This window comes from Brachyhypopomus gauderio, chromosome 16, assembly GCF_052324685.1.
Source record: "Brachyhypopomus gauderio isolate BG-103 chromosome 16, BGAUD_0.2, whole genome shotgun sequence".
Classification (NCBI taxonomy): Eukaryota; Metazoa; Chordata; class Actinopteri; order Gymnotiformes; family Hypopomidae; genus Brachyhypopomus; species Brachyhypopomus gauderio.
Genome location: NC_135226.1, coordinates 13,647,818 through 13,668,447, shown reverse-complemented (window position 1 = coordinate 13,668,447; position 20,630 = coordinate 13,647,818). Strand labels below are relative to the sequence as shown.

At 44.8% G+C, this 20,630-nt stretch overlaps 1 protein-coding gene across 3 annotated transcripts; it reads left to right on the top strand.

Moving 5' to 3' along the window:
• Nucleotides 1–490: 490 nt before the first annotated feature.
• Nucleotides 491–17,011, top strand: stard10 (StAR related lipid transfer domain containing 10). 3 transcript variants are annotated; one of them, XM_076976899.1, is made up of 7 exons: nt 491–636; nt 1,708–2,017; nt 12,160–12,307; nt 12,474–12,577; nt 13,546–13,663; nt 14,704–14,756; nt 16,119–17,011. In XM_076976899.1, exons 2-7 carry the CDS (start codon nt 1,859–1,861, stop codon nt 16,344–16,346), a joined length of 810 nt encoding a protein of 269 aa, XP_076833014.1. In that variant the 5' UTR covers nt 491–636; nt 1,708–1,858; the 3' UTR covers nt 16,347–17,011. The 3 variants fall into 3 exon arrangements, with proteins under 3 accessions (XP_076833014.1, XP_076833015.1, XP_076833013.1); XM_076976900.1 differs by lacking the exon at nt 491–636 and adding an exon at nt 1,347–1,535; XM_076976898.1 differs by lacking the exon at nt 491–636 and having other exon boundaries at nt 1,347–2,017.
• The last annotated feature ends 3,619 nt before the right edge of the window (nt 17,012–20,630 follow it).

The following is a 20,630-nucleotide window of genomic DNA, read 5'->3' as shown; positions in this document are numbered from 1 at the left end:
CATCCTCAAGCTATATTATTTTCAGTCACACGTATTTTTATGATTGACGTGAAACAATTTGCCAATGTCCTACAGCACTGCTTTTATTTCAAATTAATTTTCCTTCAATAACTCTGACACAAAGCCAACCTTAAAACCAATTAAATTAAACGCTATATATTCACCAGAAAGGTTTGGCCATTTTTTCCATGAATTACATTATGCAGTGCAACGCTTAATTAGAAAAAAGTCTCTGTGTTGTAAGTTCTAGGTTCACCTTGTCTCAACTGAGTTGCATGTTAGCTGTAGAATTATACCCTGCTATGCATGAGTGGTTTGTTACCACAGGAAAAAATGTAATGCCTGCTTTTGTAACCTGCTCTTAAACAGACCTCCTCTAACTAACCGTAGTGTTTCCGAGGAATATGCAGTCAGTCACGGGAATGTCAGAGTGGTGGTTTATCAGGAAGGGGCAGTCCTGCTTTCCTGGGGTAGGCCAAAGGAGGTCAGTCACAGCTCCCTGTTGTGACCCATTTAACACGTTCTCAATCCAGGCCTAATTCTAGGATTACAAAAATCCGTGAAGAATCGACTTGTTCGCTTAAGGAACTTGAGGAACATAACTGCTGAAAAATAGAAGAATGCAATAGTTTACTGGTAAAAGTAGACGTTTTCGTCTTTTTTCACTGTTAGTATATAGGCTATTTGCTATCCAAAGCCCTGTTACATTAGAGAAAATGATTCGAAGCTGTGCTTTTATAATTTGGATTACTAGTAGGTATTCGAAAAGGTACTCACATTTAACATTGACGTGTGGTTTAGGCAGGTAACATGAATAAGATTTTACAGGGACACAAATCAGCCGCCATAATTACTTTGAGAGGATAAAAAAACAACACCTCAAACTTGTCCTGTTTATAATCTAGAGATTACTGTAGAAAATCAAACACAGCTAACCCTGACGAAGATTCTTATGAATTCTTATTTTTAGACCGACATCTCAATTTTTCTTCGAAACAGTCAGTAGCTAATCTCCAATTTTATGAGTAGTCTTTATTTGTTGATGAAACCTGAAAACTTCCTTCTTCTCCTTTTACTCTGTAAACGCGGAATAACATTTGGTAGGATCTAATTATAAGGATCTTTTGTTTAGCATTAGCCTACCTGTGGCAAAATACCACACTGGAGGCTAAGTTTGTCAAACAAAGCGATGCTGTTACCAAATCAACACTTGGATTTGCCGACAAGGTAAAGGAGGTTGCCTAAACCAGAAGTCGATACGTGAAAAGCATGCAAGCGTGTGGACAGCAGAGCGCACAGCCGTGCACGGTGGAACACGTCAGCCCCCTCACCCGCGCGCGCGCCTGTGCCTGTGTACACGCGCCCCCTGCACAGGAGCGCTGCTGCGCGCGAGCGCCATCTCCACCTCGGCTTTAGCGCAGCTGTTGTGAACATTGGCTTCCTAATCGATTCACAGTATCGGGAAGGTTGTTATAGACCTCCCACCACCACATACTGCTCTCGTGGACCTGATTTGGCGAAAAAAAGGCGTTTGTGTGCGTTTGTTTTTGCGTCTTGCTGACTTAACTAATCGCACATCACGAGACGCGCAGGGAGACCTCCTTGTTAGAAATAAACTTTAATTATAGGGCTAGACTTTTCCTGTAATACTAGACGTTGAAACAGCGGCTTTATAACAGCTTCTGGTTTTGGTTTTATTTGCTGTAGGGTTTTCAAGACGCTCTCGTCTCCGGGTGTTACCAGCTATTTCCCTTCCTAGTGTAGCTCTCTTCCACCAGTAACCCGAGCAGGCGCTAGTGTTGATCCCCAAGCGGTTCGGTTGGACCTGGATTAGACTCCACGGCCAAGGTTTTCCAAGATGTCCGGGGAAGAGGTGTTGATACCAGACGACAGAGCTTTCAGCAATTTCAAAAACGAATGCAATTCCGATGAAGGATGGAGCCTGACTTACAACAAGTCCGGAATTACAGTTTGGATACAGATTTTGGAAGAAGAGAAGTCTTTGCACAAGATTAAGGTGAGTAAACTTGTATGGCGTTCTACCGTGTTACAGAGCTTTCTTTATCTTACACCTGCCCCGTATATTTTCATTAAAACGTGCAGTAAGAATAGGCCTGCTTAAACATCATCGGTAATCATTTTCTTATATTCCAACTATAATAAACGTGTTTCCTTATGTTTAGTTTACAGTCAAGGTTTCGGGTTTGTGGCGTCCGTGTTTGGCAGGTAGCATCCGGCTGTGTGTGGAGTTTACCGAACAGGTGTTGACTAGAGTGTGTTTGCTGAGGGAGGGGTGAGGTCACGTCGAGGAACAGTTATAACAATGTTTAAACAGGCTCTGAACAGGAAATGTATTTTAGTGGTTAATTTCCCCCGTGAAATTCCTCACATATATAACAGCAACCTGTATTATCGAATTTCAGATTAGTGATTCATCAAACGTTGGGTTAGTGCGTTTTTCTTTCATTGGTTCATTACATAAACCTTTATGAAGTGAGTGTTTTAGTATCATCGGAGATTCAGCCTGAATATCGCCTAACGTGTGCTTTAATCATATAATAGTCAGGGTCATAAGATGTCAGGAGAATCAAAATTGCAGTCCTAGTTGTTTTATCGTTGACAGTTCGGTGAGTTGTCAGTAATTCTCCTCTGATCCTCACATTGCCAGTGACAGATCTGACTTTCTCAGGGCTGTGTACACACACACACACACACACACACACACACACACACACACACACACACACACACACACACAATCTTTTCAAATCAGATTCGAGTCAGTTTCATATGTGGATCTAGATCAGACACGTATTATACATCACTGAGTTGATGCATATGTTGGAATAAAACATTTTTGGTTGCGAAAGAGCTTACAACAATAATTTCTCCCTCAAACAAATGCCACGAATCATGTGCACTTCAGATCTCCGATCTGGCCTGTCCAGATGTCGTTCCATTGAATTAATTCCCACGGTATCAGCCTATAAGCTTGTCTGGCCCATTTGAGTCAGAGAGTGCGAATATGAACCAGTTATCTGTCATTTGAGAGGGGCTGAAAACAGGGCCCCTTTGTTAGACCAGTGCTGGCACTGAGTTTAAACACCTATGGGAAAACGAATACTTATCTCTTCAGGTTAAAGTTTATGTTCGACCCTTTGTCACAGCTTTAACAATTCACTAACAGGTTGTGCACCTACTCTTTTCACAGGGCTGAGATGTGTGTGCAGTTTCTCTTATGGACCCAGAGTCCAGACAGACAAATCAATGTCTGATTGGAACTGTATGGCGTCGACTCTAATTGGTCATAGCTTCATGGCAGAAATATGAGAGGCACCTGAAAACATGACTGTCCATCAGCCATGGTTTGCAGTACTCAATCTGTACTTGTACTGAGTTCATTTCACTGGTGTCTCAAACCAAGCGGAAAGACGGGAGAGGAAGCAAAGGAGAATGGATGGTTGGGGGAAAAGATAGCCAGGTCACCTGTGGTAGCTGCGCTTGTGTGAGACTGAAGTTCAGTTTCAGGCAGGCAGGGTTTCCAAGCTAACCATGTCTACACTGGAGCTTCTTCACATTTGTTGGTATGAATAAGAACAACAAAGCATGTGTGGTGGCATTACACAGCAGTGACACATGCAGGTTCTGGTTCTACAGTAGAATGAGTTTGGCGTCATTATGTGATCGTACATATGATGGTTTATTATTCCGTGCTTGGGATGTGCAGACAAATGATGGATCGGCAGCAAATACCGTTGTGAGTTTTTAAACCACTGTTGAAACCTGAAGCATTTGGAAGAACACAGTGTTTGTTCTGACATCAGATCTTTTAGTTGTTTGATATATTAAAGTCCACATTTACACTTTAATGTGGTGAAATATCAGCACTCTGGGGAGGGGGGGTGTGTGGGGTGGCAGCTGATATCTGGTCTTACCATCATCATAGAAAGATGGTACCGCTGCATCAATATGGCACATGATCAGAAATCACGTGACTGAATTCAGAAATTTAGGTTAGATGTTCTCCAAAAATGGAATCAACATGAATTTTAGATTTAATAAATTTGAATTTTCGTCTTCCCTGTATGATTGTTCTTGTATTGGAGGTTACATGGAGACCTGCCTGTTTTTGGTGGGCATCACTGCAAATGATCTCAACTCTCACAGCATTTCTTTCCTCCGTGTGCCGTGCAGGCGTCCACGTGCACGTGTGTGACGTGTACGGTTTTTCCTCCTTAGCCCTAATGAGAGCAGGTGGTGGTCTGAACAAACACAGACAGACGGGCAGATGCAAAAAGAACGAGGCAAGCGCCCTTCATCCCTTTGTCTGTTTGATATGAAAATAAGACTTACTTAGACAGAACCAAGAGCTCCTCTCTGGTGGACATCTACAAGTACTCTTTGTTTGCAGTTGCGGTTAGCTGAGCAAACACGGCTACATCCAGTGGAGTTTGCGTTCAGGCACTGGTCCGTTTTATATCTCTGTCTTGCATTGAAATGCAAACTGCCCCGCTTCCCCCAGAGGCTTGCAGTTACCCGGCTGGTCATGTGACACGGCAGCCGTGCGGTGCGGGGGTGGGGGTGAGAAGCCCCGGGTTCTCGTGCCTGCTTCAGGTGTGATGGGAGCTGGATAAGCTCGGTTCTCATGGATTAGGGCCTGCACTGCTATATACACGCGTCCATAGGGAAAAGGTGGTCATTGGATCTCTGAGCCGTCATTCAAATGTTTTAAACTGCCTGAGACGTTCCACCAACCAGTCAGTTTCAGTGCTTGTAGGAAAGAAAAGATGTCACATGCAGATCTGTGAACAAACAAATGAATCGGTGAACTAAACAAACTGTTTCCAAGGCTCTTTCTATTTCCATTCTGCTCTTCTGAAAATTGCATGCACACAGAGTACCGTATTATTATTCCCATATAGACTCTGACTCATTCTAGTCCTACTATAACAAAGCAATATTTTTGTGTACCTGCCTTAACATTTTGCTTTTTTTGAGAATGTATTGGTTTATACATGTTTACAGAGTCGCACACAGGATAACTTAAAAAAAAAATACTGTCTTAAGTTTTCACTTTGGCACACACTTATTAACACATTTAAAATGTTAAACCTCTGTCAAAATGAGACTGAACAAGATATGACGTAAAATAAGTAAACATAAATGGATTTGTTCTAACGAATTGAATTTTGCTCATTTATAGAGCAATGACGTGCAGCCTATAATTAAATTAGAAACTGCTGTTATATTTTCACCCTTCATCATTTGTCTCCTCTTCTTTCCTTTCTTGCTTTTCTTTCTCTCTGCCCCTACATCGTTCTGCAGTGGTCTCACTCTTCTACCTTTCTACCCTTCTACCTTTCTGCTGTCGCACACAGCACATATTACTGCCATTACAGTACGACAAAGGACACAGAGGTGTGTGTGTGTGTGTGTGTGTGTGTGTGTGTGTGTGTGTGTGTGTGTGTGTGTGTGTGGGCGCTCTCTGCTGACCCATGTTGCCCTTGATGCAGTGGCGGTAAAGAACAATACCAAGCCGAGTGCTGAAGCTGGCGAAACCGTCCAGAGAGGGCGACAGGAATGAGGTGCACCAAGGGGAAGTGGAATCATGGAGAATATGAGGGATGTCGGCCCACTTTATCATGCAGGCTTCTTTATCTACATCTAGGACATGGAAGTGCTGCTCTCTGGGCCCTCACATGACAATCTAGACATCATATATAGTTTTGGATGTTTCTGCAGCGTAAGAAGGTTGTTATTTATCAGGTGACCTTTAGGATTAGTAGTGGCATTTTTTTAATGGTCATAATCCTCACAGTTCTCTTCCATAGCTCTAAACCACTGACCTCCATCCCAGGAAGCAGAATCTAATTCTTTTTCCCCTTTCAGTATGCGTGTATGTTTGTTTGTGTGTGAAACTTGCTTTCCTACGTGCTGCAGATCCACTTTCCTGCTGAGAACAGATCTGGTCTGCCCCAAGACCACAACTCCACCCACCCCCACCCACACCCCCCACACCCCCCCAACCCCCCCCCCCCCCCCCCCCCCCCCCCCCCCTTCCTGGTTTGAGCATGTTCTTGTATTCTGATTGATGACTGCCTGGTTACCTCTCCCACATGAACATTTTCTTGAGTTTTATTCTGCTGTGAAACCGATTCTGAATTGCATGTCAGACTAAAATGCCTGCAGGCTTTCGTGCTTTCCATATGATAGAAATGGTGCGTTTTGCATCATCCTTTTGGTAAAAATATTTAACCTCACACTACCACTAAAACTTTTTGAAAGGGTAAGATAACTTATGGTGTCTTCCTGTCTAAAGCCAACACTTGGCTAACCACTTAATGTAAATATACAATACCTAGTAACTTTATCATTTTACCGAGCATTCTTTTTTTAACCCATGTTTACTGGATGTGGGTAACACGTGTCTGTGTCAGATGATCTTGACACCTGAGCATCCCATCTACCAGAAGCCCACGTTTGCGTTGTGGTTAGCAGCTCAGCCAGGGAGGCGTCTCAGAAACGCAGATGGCGTGATGTGACAGCACGGCACCTCTCCGACGCGAGATGGCCGAGGCGTCTGCCCCGGGGGACTCATCGCCGGCGAGCTGTCCGAGCCCGGACCGTAGCGGAGCGCGTCTGTGTGATGGTGCCACACACCCCGGGGCAGTCTGGCGCTCACCAGCTGCCCACGGGTGGCAGAGTCAAACGAGGACCCAGACAATAGCGAAAGGCCCAGTGGTCAAAAGGCCCAGTGCGATCACATGGTCCCTCCGTTAACACGGACGAGGAGCAGAACACATGTTCCACATGCCGTGTTTTTATTGTCGGGAAGTACAGTACACAGATGACGAGTGTTTATTGAAGGTGGATAGGTGTTTATTTATTTAAAAATGTCGATCAATTGGTGATGTTGATGAAAGGGACAGAGATATTCAGTCTTGAGCAGGGTGTCTCGCTCCTATACCACAGACTACAGACTGATACCCTCATGTAACTGCGGAATGATTAATAGATGCACTTTACATGTAATTATTGGCCATGTATCTTGTATCTGAGGAGCCCTCACCCGCCTCGTTTTGCCCACATGGACTGGCTATGCAAGGTGTGGAAAAAGCTCAGCTCTGCAGGGTGGTTCTTCTCCAAGAGCTGGGGCTGCGGACGCTGCTCTCCTGCTCGGATATGAAACCACCACAATCAGTCATGAGTCACGATTGCATAATGTAGAACTGTAACATGCAGGCCTGTCCATGTGAAGATTGTAAACATGGTGGCGTTATTTACAAAATTATACAGGTGTAGTGCATTTATTTGGTCTGCTTTCTGTTGAAGTGATGAAGACGATGAAGCTAGATTCTGTGGAGAACAGATATTGGTAAGGAGCATGACTCATACAAGGCTTACCCTGGGAGGCAGCCCACACACACACACAAAACACACCACTGTGTGTGTGCGAGCGAGTGGTGTTTGGATGTCAGATTTTTCTTAAGGACACTGGGCTTCCCTCATGCCCACACACACACACACACACACACACACACACTTGTCCACCCACGCTTGGTGACTTTTGTCTGCTGCAGTAGGTAGGACATTCAACCCTCATCCCCTTCCTTGTCCTCTTGTATGAATGTACTTGTGTAATATAATATTGACAGGAATACATATACACTATAACAAATATGTAATGAGGTTGCACAGGATTCATTCCATAGAGATAAAGCAGTGCTGTAAGTCTCACTGACTATGAGTTTATGCTAAAGGCTTTAAATATAATGAAAGATAGCACTGATAGGAACAGCTAATCACAGCTGATTAATGTTTCTGCAATGCTAAAGCAATACATTTTTAGCATAATGCTAACTGCAAAATGTTGGTAAAGGAACAGTTTTTCTACATAATGCTAAGCTTCCTTCATTAACAGTGTTTGTGTTTTCTGAGAGGCAGATGAACCACTGGGTAATATGATTACATGTGCCGTTTGGTGACCTGACCACAGTGTGGTGGAACACTGGTGCCATTTAAGGACCATATTTCTGAGTGGAGACACAACTGCCACAGTTGGACATCACTGTCTAGCTAATAAAGAAACTTATTTTTTGTTTGCTTGGTTTTTAAAGCTGCACTTTGTAAATTTGGGCAATTGGTGACATTTCTTGTGGAAAAATGTAATTACGCAAATTGTGCAGAAGATTGGTTTGTAAAGTAATTTCTGATTGTGAGTATAATCATTCAATTAGAACCTTGTAATGGAAATATTCTCAAAGGAAGTAAGTGAAATATGTACTGTTATAATAAGATCCCTATCAGTATAAGGTTGGATTTGCATTCATGTCCTTTCAAAGGCAAATATGAATGAGTAAAAACGTATTCACCAATTACTAGGTTAAAGTTGAGTTATCAGAGTGGCTGGTCAATCTCCGTGTGTCTCTTTATCTAGGTTGCAATCATCAGTATTCTGACCAGTTTAACTCACCTGTTCAGCAATGACGATGATAAAAAGCCAACTTGGCATCACTCCTGAATCCCTTCAAATCATGGAGCTGTTGCCACGTCTGAAAGGCAGAGCCAGTGTTTATTCTGGTTTTAGCTGCCACTCCGTGATTCTCCTTTTTGGCTAGCCAGCTCTCTTCAGTTCTAGATTTCTTTGCTTTGAGGATGACTGGGATTGACATTCCAAAGTCTCCATATCTAGCCAATATCTCTCTCTCTCCTATTAACTAGATAACTATCGGCACTAGACAGATCAGCAGAGTGAGCCACGCCCCCTAACATTACCCAACCAGATCAGCACAGTGAGCCACGCCTCCCTAACGTTACCCAACCAGATCAGCACAGTGAGCCACGCCTCCCTAACGTTACCCAACCAGATCAGCACAGTGAGCCACGCCTCCCTAACGTTACCCAACCAGATAAGCACAGTGAGCCACACTGCACTAACGTCACCCAACCAGCCCATTTTCTTTATGCCTATGCATGTAACATTAATACATCTGATATCTTCCGTGCCTGTCTGAATGAATATTTCATGCTGGGTGACTAGCAGCAGCAGATGGACACTATATTTTACCCAGAATTTTTTCCTCTTCAATCTTGAGAACTGGCGAGTCCTGACGATGGCTGGGAGGGTAAACGTTACACACTCCACTGAGCTTTGAACTCCCAGCTCTTCCCGCAAATCTGCAAAAAGACATTAGAGCTCAACTTTAGATGAGCCACTCCAGCAAGCTCTAATGTGGAATAAGAGGAGGAAGAGTCACCTTCATCGTGCGCTCTGGCAGTGCTTGTCTGCAGGCCCTGTTGCTTTGGCACCATGCAGGCGAATCTGTACACAAGTGGAATTTTCCTTCCTTTTTTTGTCTTTATTTTTATCAGGATCATTCACAAGAAAAGAAAATAACCCGTCTGTGTATAGTGGCCCAATGCTTGGCCATTTAACTCAACAGGTTTTAAAACCAAGCAAACAAGGATCTTTATTAGTACTAGTGGTTGACTGGGATATTGGCTTTGCTAACCCTCGGAAAAGCACAGAGGCAGTTCTGAAAGCTGAAATAGGTGTAACTTGTAAACAAAGCTATAATCGGCTACAACACTTTATAAACAGATCGGCACACACTGTCCTGTTTATTAAAAACTATTGCATGGTTTTGGAAGGTGTACTGTGGGCTAACTCTCCTTCTCCCACAATTGTAGCTGGTGAAAACAGGTTTCTAGCAAACATCGCTTAGATTCAGTGTTTACATTGAATTGATGTATTGAAAATGTCTGTGTATTGAAGGACAGAAAGGTCCTCTGTGGGAATACTTTAAAACTTGTTCCTTATTGTGTTTTTGCGTATTATTTTTGTGTTCGACTGTTCCGCTTTCTTTAAAATTACTTCTACTAAAGTCTAATAGTGTAATGTAATCTATTACTGGACTTAGTCACTGACACTACCACTTCCTAAAACGTGGTATCAAGTATCATCCCTTGAAAAAAACACTATATTTAATGACCCACTAAGTGATTCTGCCAGGAACATGACTAGCGCCTCCTAGTGGTTCCTGAAAGTGCGGTTTTCCCTTCCAGCATTCATTCCCCTTCATATTGAAGGCTGTGCTGTAGTCGGCACTGCTCCATGATAACAAGTCAAAGCTGAAAATGGCTGCCCTGTACAACTGTATATTGGAAGCATGGTTTATTATGATGTGAGCTGCGTCCAGAACTCTGCACGTGATTTTGAAGAACTTGAAATGTCTCCATTGCCTCGCTTCCGCTGTCTCGCATGTTGAAAGGTCACGACCTGGTCATGTGATTGGCCATCAGTGCAGCCATGTTTCTTCTTATTTGTGGACTGAATATAATGACATTACATCACACCTTCATATTTGTAGGGAATTTTCCCTACAATACATGGACTGAGACAAGCAGACACACACACTCTGATCTGTACTAAATCAGGCAGACTCATTAAATGAGGTCTGCAGACAGTTGTGCCTTCTCTAATCGGAGCTCAGAGCCGTATCATAAACATTAGACCCTAGAATTCCTACCCAGAACTCTTTGCTCATCACTCTGCTTTATTTAAAGGCAGGTGCTCATCTCTTGGTCCATTAAGGCGTAATCCCTTCCACACCTCTATCCGACTGCAGGCCTTTATTTCCCATTTCCCCACACATTGCTCCAGGGCTTGTGCGCTCTATAGAGAACCGATCTACTTTAATGACCTGGTTTGGTATTTCGCAAACTATCAAGGACAAAATGGCCGTCTAAATCGAAACCTCTGTAGCCCCATTCTTAACGCAATATGTGTCACCGCGGTCCGCTTTGCAGTTTGGCATTTTCTTGGATCCTGAAGATCCCATGGAGATCCCACGTGTCCTATGTGTGCAGCAGCGGTGTGTCATACCGTGTGACCTTTTCGCTGTTTCTGCCTTAGCTTTTTGAAAGCCGCTGGTGTGCAACTTAGGAACGCAGGTCACTGCTAAACATCAGGATGCAATTTTTGTCCGTCCTCCCTGGCAGACGTGATATTGGTGGCGTGATGCCAGAGGGGTGGACAGGCAAGATAGCAGAGGGTAGGCAGAAGAGAAGTGGTGTACCCGCAGGTGTTCAGAACCAACGGGCCGACTACCCTGCCGTCCTCTGCAGCTCCCTGCTGTTTGGGTTCCTGCGGTGCCACACGGGGACCAAGAGGACGTTCCTGTTGAGTAGGTGGCCTTTGGGAGGAGTTCTGCATGAACTTTAGATCCAATGAAATTGTTCCAGTTCACGTGTGGGTGGGTGGGTATCTGGAATAAGGGCAAGTGTGTGACTCATAACCCTATTATCTTCTTACACACTGCTTCCTTTTTAAGCTGTAAAAAATTTGTGTATACTGATTTTGTGTATGTGTGGCTGGCTGTTAGTTGTGTGTGAGGAGCAGGTATTTCTTCTGCTACGGTGGAGGTGACTTTTTCAGGTGACGATTGATATTTATTTAACAGGTACAAGTACAGCGATCTCTCAGCAGGGGAAAAGGCATGATGACATGATCTGTAACGAGCTTTCTCACTTTCTGCTTCTCCAGAAAGATCTTTGGTGGAGGCAATGTCAGGGATCACACACACACACACACACACACACACACACACACACACACACACAGGGTTAATTTCATGACACTGAAACAACCATTGGCTTCTGTTTTAGTCATTAACATAATGAATCCTCATCCAGGGTACTGTGATCTGATTGTGGATTTCTTTTATAGTGTTCTTTGTGAAGCTGTTTGTATGTGTTTTGTGTGCATGCATATATACAGGTGTGTGACCACCTGATGATACAGTCCATATGGGGTGTGCGTATGTGTGTATTTAACTCTGCTGCAAAGCATGTGTGAGTGATCGATGTCACCTGTATGGTATATTGACAGTGATTGGGTCTCTGGTGGTCATGTGACTCTCTAAATAATAAACCACCCAGCAACACTTTTTCATTCATTCTCTTTTCATGACTCCTTTTCTTGCATGTCGCACTTCATCCTTCCTTTTCTTCCGATGCCCACAGTCTGGCCTCTTTCACCCCATCCTCACCTCAGAATTTCACTCGCTTTGGTGACCTCTGCTATGCTGTTTGCACTGGCAGCTTTTGTGTAGCTATGCATTGAGATTAATGAAGCTCTTACTCTCTCTCTTCCCTCAGTGCCGGATGGTATGCAAGGATGTTGCTGCCGAAACCATGTATGATGTACTCCATGACATCGAATACCGGCGAAAATGGGACTCGAATGTAATCGAGACATTCGACATTGGCAAACTGACAGTCAACGCGGACATTGGCTACTACTCCTGTAAAAAAAAAATAATTCCTCCTTCCCACAATGCATTTCATGTCATACCACACTTAATTGGTCATTAGATGCTAAACTATACTGTTTATACTATAGAACATTAGTTTTTTTGCATTATTCCATGATTGCTTGTTGATTATTTCATGTTGATGTTTTCTTTGTGTAGGGAAGTGCCCAAAACCTTTGAAGAACCGTGATGTCATCACATTGCGCTCCTGGTTGCCAATAGGCAATGACTACATCATTATGAATTATTCTGTCAAACACTCTGTAAGTGATCGTAGCCTCAAATGTCTAAGGTCATCTGTAAGATTCAATGGGTCAGGATATGAGAAGAGCACCCCCCCCCCCCCCCTATTTCCTGCAAGTAAACTGTGAATAAGGAGTAGAGCTTAGGGGTTAAAAGAGTTCTGGGCTTTAGGGTAGGGATTAGAGTCAGGCTTTAGGGTAGGAGTTAGAGTCCTGAGCTGTAGGGTAGGGGTTGGGGGGTTAGAGATCTGGGCGGTAGGGTGGGGGGGGGGGGGGGTTAGAGTCCTGGGCTGTAGGGTAGGGGTTGGGGGGTTAGAGATCTGGGCGGTAGGGTAGGGGGGGTTAGAGTCCTGGGCTGTAGGGTAGGGGTTGGGGGTTTAGAGATCTGGGCGGTAGGGTAGGGGGGGTTAGAGTCCTGGGCTGTAGGGTAGGGTAGGGTTAGAGTCCTGGGCGGTAGGGTAGGGGGGGTTAGAGTCCTGGGCTGTAGGGTAGGGGGGGTTAGAGTCCTGGGCTGTAGGGTAGGGGGGGTTAGAGTCCTGGGCGGTAGGGTAGGGGGGGTTAGAGTCCTGGGCTGTAGGGTAGGGGGGGTTAGGTCATTAAGGAGCTAACAGGAAGCAGGTACTGTCCGGTGCATATGTGCGTGTAATTCCAGACTTGCCAGTCTGCTGATTTGGTTCCTTTCCACACCACATTGATATTTTACTCACTGCCCCAGAGAGAGAACAAAGTTAATGAAGGAAGGAGAATAAAGGGTGTGGAGGGAAGAACCAAGATGGCTTGGTCATGGAATAGCGGATAAACCGACAGCTGCATGATGGTGATGGTCAGGCAGGAGCCGGGCCGTTTCTCCAGACTACAGACGCTGGGCACACACTGCAACAAATGTTGGCACTTGCCAGTAATAACTTCACTTGGCCTGTATCTCAGTATAGTAAATTTCTCTCTCTGTCTTTTCTCTCTCTCTCTCTCGCTCGCTCTCGCTCTCACAGAAATACCCTCCAAAGAAGGACCTGGTGCGGGCGGTGTCCATCCAGACGGGCTATCTCATCCAGAGCAATGGTCCTTCCAGCTGTACCTTAACCTACCTAGCGCAAGTGGACCCTAGAGGTAACACCAGGCACATCCACTCCCTCCCTCCTCTCTTCTCCCCTCTCCCTCCATCCTCTCCCCTCCCCTCTCCCTCCATCCTCTCCCCTCCCCTCTCCCTCCATCCTCTCCCCTCCCCACTCCCTCCCTCCTCTCTTCTCCCCTCTCCCTCCATCCTCTCCCCTCCCCTCTCCCTCCATCCTCTCCCCTCCCCTCTCCCTCCCTCCTCTCCCCTCCCCACTCCCTCCCTCCTCTCTTCTCCCCTCTCCCTCCATCCCCTCCCCTCTCCCTCCATCCTCTCCCCTCCCCTCTCCCTCCATCCTCTCCCCTCCCCTCCACTTCCCTCCTTCCCCTCTCCCTCTTAGTCAAAGCTCCAGGCACAGGAAGCGGCAATCAGCAACCTGATGAAACAAACCTTCAAATGTAACAAACATTGGAATTAAAAACACTCACGTACAAGCACAGGATACAGACACTGTGTGCAATAATATGGTTTTTGTACATGTGCATAACATAAACCACTAAGCTGATTGGGGGGGGGGGGGGGGGGGGGGGGATGACTGAAAAATCCACGTGACTCTAAAGCTTTGGTCAGCAGTATCTGAAGCAGCCGCAGTGCACTGGACCTTGCTACAGCGTTATTAATAGAGATATATTAATGTGTTGTGTTAGTGCTACATAGCATTGTATGTGTTGTGCTTAGCTTGAACTTTATTTGAAACCGATACTGCAGATTTAAAACTGCCTGGAGGTTAAACCTGCACAAAGTAGCAATTGATCTGCAGGTCAAATTCAAACTAATAGTCTCACTCCTTCACATGTAGTCTAGCTGTCTTGCTTTTCTACCAGTGCACAACTGAGAATGAAAAATGTCTGTTGTGTGTAAACAGCATAATCTCATAATATGGTTTCAATCAGAGTGTTTCACCTTAATTATATGATACAGGATTAAGCCACTTTTGTTCAAAGTCACAGAATTGGTTTTGAATGATCTTACTCATTCTCTCTCTCTCTCTCTCTCTCTCTCTCTCTCTCTCTCTCATACACACCCCCAATTGCAGGTTCTTTACCCAAGTGGGTTGTGAATAAGTCTTCCCAGTTCCTGGCTCCTAAAGTGAGTAGCTTCACCCTCTCTCTCCTCCTTCTGTTCCTACACGTTCCTCCGTCAGTGCTGCACCAGCAGTACTCTTAATCTCACAGCTTTGTGCAGTGAAAGGGGGAGTATAAGGAGAACTGAGTGTGTGTGTGTGTGTGTGTGTGTGTGTGTGTGTGTGTGTGTGTGTGTGTGTAGTGTTGTACTCCCCAACAACACTTGGCGTTTTACATTCTGCTTGGTCAACGACTTCACTGTTTCATCATAAACCAGTGAACGGAAGACTGTCTGTATTAAACATGAGTACCTGTGTTTTATGGGTGCACAACTCCACAGAGGCACATATTACCTCATGTCCACTCCCCTGCCTGTTTATTATTCCCGTGCCCCTTGAGGGGGGGGGGGGGGGGGGGGACTACAGAATTTGTTGTCTCTACCTGATACCTGAAGAAGAGTTTTTGCTTTTCATTCTGGCCAATCACATGATGGCAAAGGTGGGGCCCAGTCATGGCCTGAACCTCCCACGCTCTCTGACGTCTTCTTTGCCAATCAGACTCCCCTCTGTTCATTTCCAGTTTAAGAAACAAACAGATCTCCAGATCTGCACCAACATGTGCACAAAACTCGTCACAGCTGGAGATTAAGGACACGCGGTGATCAGATGATCAGATAATTATGGGACCTGGAGAGGCAAGACAAACTGGGAGGCAGGTCCAGAGAAAAGGCTGTCGGACTCGGGGAGGGGGTGGGGTGACTTACAGAGGCGGAGAAGAAATGTGGTGTAGAAATGTGCCCATGAAAGACAGCATAAAGATGAGTTGAAATGGGACAGATGGAAGAAGATGAAATTAAGAAGAGAGGGAGGTGTGTGTGGTTTGGTGTGCCTGAGTTAGCTGATTAAATTAGTAATGTCTGTGTCTGGACTGAGCTTTGTGTGCAGGGAGTGTGTGTGTGTGTGCACGCACACGTCATCCTTCTGATTTCAGAGTGAATGGTTTTCATTTTTGCAGCCGAGTTTTCAACTAGATGTGTTTTAGTGTAATATGTGTAAAGAGTAATTGAGTAACATTTATTTTTACATGAAATAAGAGGAAACACTGTATTTTTGCCTGGTAGTGGTTTCTCCCTTGGCGCTTATAAAACAGCACACACACAGTAACAGTGATGGATCGCTCCAGAGCAGAGGGATTTGTGATTTATGAGTGCATGTGCACGAGTGTGTTTGGGCTTAGCACTAGAGGTAATACTGAGCACGACTGATTAAAGACAAATTCTCCTCTTGAAGTTGAAGAGTTCCCATTTCACACCCCCCGTTGATCATTCTTCGTTTTCCTGGTCTTCTGTTTTCTCTCTCTCTCTCTCTCTCGCACCCCGGGGTGCCAGGCGATGAAGCGGATCGGGAAGGCCTGTCTGAAGTATGCGGAGTGGAAGCAGAAACACGGGCCGGGCTACAAGCCCTGGCTGTACCCGGAGCAGAGTCAGCTGGTGACCGTCCCGCTCTCCGAGCTCTCCGTGCAGCACGCCGACTCACTGGAGAACATCGACGAGAGCTCGCTGAGCGAGGGCAAAGAAGAGCGTGGCGAGCACAGCGACGACGAGGCGCCCCACTGAGACGCACACACACACACACACACACACGCAGCTTATGGGTCCCAGCTAGGATATTACACATATGCAAAGCAACAAGAGGGGACAGTAAAAGTTGTGTGCACGCATGCATGTACACACAAAATCTACTGACCAAGATGATGCTAAACAAGGTTCCCATTGTGCGCGCACACACACACACACACACACACACACACACACACACACACGTATATAAACATATAGCCATTCCAAAACCACACCTACGAGTCTCTCCTCAGATGTTTTTGCAGACGTTTGAATTGTTTCATGATCATGAAAAAAGATTCTTTTTTTTTTTTTACCCCGAGAGCTGCAGTAGATGATGGTTCTAGGGTTTGGTTTTGGAACGGGCCCATCTGTCCTGCGCACGCGAACACACACACACACACACACACACTTTGTTCTTCTGACCGCCCCCTGCCCAATACTTGCCATTTCGTTTTTGTCTTTTGTTGACTACATGTCCCAAGATTCTTTGTGTCCCCAGGTCCCTTTTCCCTTAAAGTGTGTGTAGTGACTCCTCAGGCATACAGAGAATAATGTGACCATGGTGGAGAAGGAGAACGTTTTCTTCTGTTGCAAAACACTAGAATGGAAATGAATGTAATGCAACTAAAGAAAAGTATAAAAAAGCCCTCTGATTCCTACCTTGGATGTTTGGCCAACTGGTGTGTGTCTGTGTGTTTTATTTCAACAAAAGAAGGCTTCTCATTATTGTAGCAGTTTATTTCAACCTTGAGAGGTGTATGTTTGAGTGTTTGTGTGTGCGCACATGTGTGACATTGTGTAACAGGTTGTCATGTGCGTCAGAGGTGTCCAGCCTTTAGCTAGCACACAACACATCCTGTGTGTATAGAGGCATATGTCACAGAACAATGTATGAGTCTCTGGGAGAGGGATGTGATTGTTATAATAGGCCCTACACACACACACACACACCCTCTCTCGCCCTCTGATGACATCACTACTTGTGTGCTCTGATTTAATACCTGGGTATACATAAATTGTCATCATAGCAACCCCCTGCTATTGCAGAAATGGCCGCTCGAGTGCTGCCAGAGAGCAGTGCATCATGGGTCGGGAGGAACGGCAGTGGGTCGGGAGGAAGGAAGGTGCTCCGGTCTCGGTGTGGTGGGCCTTCTGTAATACCAGAGCAGCACTGTGGGTAAAGCGTGTGTGTGAGAGAAGATGCTTGTGGTTACCGTTTTCAGGAAAGGAGTAGACAAGGTGGAACTGATACAGGGAAGTTTCATAGAATACACACACACACACACACACACACACACACACTACTGACGTCAATGTATATTGTGCTGCCCAATGGCCAGAGACCCTCTGTCCATTCTCTCTTCCTCTTGTTCTCCTCAATCACTCCTACCCCATTCACACACACACACACACACACACACCTTTGTCTGCAGTCTGACATCATCTCGTTTTTTCTGCAACTTTAGTAAATGAACCTGCTAATGGCAAAATTCAAACTCACAGACCTCAATGCACAGTTTGATTACTTTATTCTGTGCGTTATATAGTCAGTAAATCAATACTATAAATTGCCAGCATGTACATTTCATTTTTTTAAAGTATTGGAAAATGTCATATGGAGTCGATTACAAAAAACAAGATATCTTAATATCTTGAAATGTCTTGTAACTGTAGTCTAAACAGGACATTTTTAAGCATTTACTCCTCAGTATGTGCCACTAAGGCTGAGCTCTGAGCAGCTTTAAGGGTACGTCAGCAGATTAGAATTAATAGAAAGGCCTTTAATTCAGTAGACTGAGGGCTTTGTTGCTCTCTTGCACAGTGACGTGTGATTTGTGGCCGGATATACTCAAAACCGACCACAATGCGCCCTCAATGTTTGCTTAAAGTACCCGAGTACAAATGTACAAAATGTCACAAAAACTGCGTACAAAACCAAGAAAGTAAGGTCTGGAGCTTACAGACCGTACTGATTTATCTTAACGTTTAACCTTTCAAATAAAAATTATTATTTAATATATCCGACTTGTTCTCCTGTACACAGAATCACGTGGTCAGAACTATGTAATCGCATTAGGAGATCTGAGTACTAAATCATCTGAATGTCAGATAATTCATCAGTAATAAAACAATGTGGTTTTCGTACGTGTATTTATGCGTGTGTGTGTGTGTGTGTGTATAGCCTGAACATATAATGCGCAAGAGATTTGTGGGCAGCAATCCTCGTCACCTTGAATTCTTACGAGAGGGCGTTTACCGGGCTCATGCTGAGTGATCTCCCTAATCTAAACCCGCACCGGGGACTCGTGTCTCACGGTCTCTGGATTTACGTTCCGTGACGTTTACTGAAGTGGTCACATTAAATCCGCGAGGGCGCCCAGCGGCACGCGCTTTAAAAGGACGGGGATTCTCGTGCAAACATATAACATTTCTTTGAATGACACAACATTATATGTCGCTATTGAACATTAATATCCACACACATTAAAACATGCTGTTTTAATCATCTGCGCGTCTCCTTACGGCCTAGATGAACGGTGGGATTAGGCCAAGTATGTAAACCTCCAGTTTGCATAACTTACACAACCTCTAGCCTTTCAGACCCGTGTACGTCCATATGAGAGTACGAATCTAGAAAAAACCGATTGGTTATTCATCTTGACCTGAACAAGAAGGTCATCTTACTTATGCGTGACCACACTGGTAGTATAGGATATGTATTCATTCCCATGGCTCAATTATATGAACAGCTAAAAATAAAGTTAAGGCTGGTGTTGGGTATTGTGTTCAGCTTCTTTTTTTTTGCTAATTCGTTCGACATACTAATCTTTATTGTGGTCTTTATCACCATTATTTTCATGCATTACTAATATAACCCAGTACATGTGTTACGTAGGCATGTCTAATTGATATGATGAGTATTGTGTGCTAGAATCGACACACCTAATTTGCAGCAGAGGTTGTGTAACAGTCAAAAACAGCCGCATCACCACAGAAAAGCGTCAATATGCTTATAGCCTACAAACACGCACACACAATACATACACGCACAAAAAAAACGTGTTCTCCCATGCACTATGGTGTGACGGCTATCTGACTCTACGCTAAATGAAAGGCCATACAGTAACTGGCCAGTGAGTTACAGGGGCGGTTTGTTAAATAAATGCAACGTTGTTGAACCAGGTGGAGAACCCCAGTTTAAACGGGGAGGGAGCACGACATCGCCTGTGTCTTACACAAGCCACGTCGTGACGAAAGGTTGCAGCAGCCCAGTGGAGGATGTCCTGTATCGTTTCAGTTTCCCTTTCTCTGTTTCAACGGCTTTTAGACTTATCACCAAGCAGCAGGCGGTGAAAAAATATAGCCAAAGTCAATAAGATCCGCATTTTCAGCTTTAGACAGACACACGCGCAAACAGCGCGTCCTAGACCACGAGTTCTTCACTAGCAAATCCAAAGCAAATTATTGAACCAGCCCCCGCAACACGACCTGACGCGCGAGGGAGAAAAGAGGAGGCGCGCGCTTCCCCGCGTGCTGGGATCGAACGGGCTGGCGTCGCGCGCCGCCCCCGTCCGCGCGCCCGCTGCTAGACGGTGACTCACGGCTTCTCCGTCGCTCACCCGCGACTATCCGTTCGCTCCAAGCACTTCTTATAGTAGACGATGAATCATCGCAGGAAAATGACTGGCCGAACAAGTTTTAATCTTCAAGGAAAAGTTCCATTAACTACCAAAGGACATTAAACATGCCATTTAAACCAGTACAAGTCTAAAAGTCTGCAGAAATACACGTTGCATTACGCTGCACGACCATGCACAAGTCCTTGGTTCGCTGCGTGCCATGCGAAACGTTGCCCCCCTCTAATGGTTATTTGCCGCAAATGCATTTCAGGAAAAAAAAAATAGAAAGGGAAAATTGGTAAACAGGTAGCAGTTTCAACTTTAAGGAAAAATCTTAAAAATTGCGTCTGTTGATACTCATTACAATAAAGTCAGTCAAAAGTAGATATCATGCTTAAATACCATTTAAAGTGATCTTCAGTTAAACTACCTTTGGTTATCTTAAACCAGCTGAAATAGGCTATCAGCAGGTACTCTGCAGAAGTACTCCAACAACCAGCAAAAACTGTCATTGGAGGGACAGTTTACATAAATAAGATTACACTTCTTTAGGGTGTTTTCTGATTTAAATGCAAGAAAACAACAAAGCTTGAGTTGTCCCTTTTTTGTATGGGACTCATCACGTGATATGGGCTGCGGAAGTTTTTTTTTTCTTGGG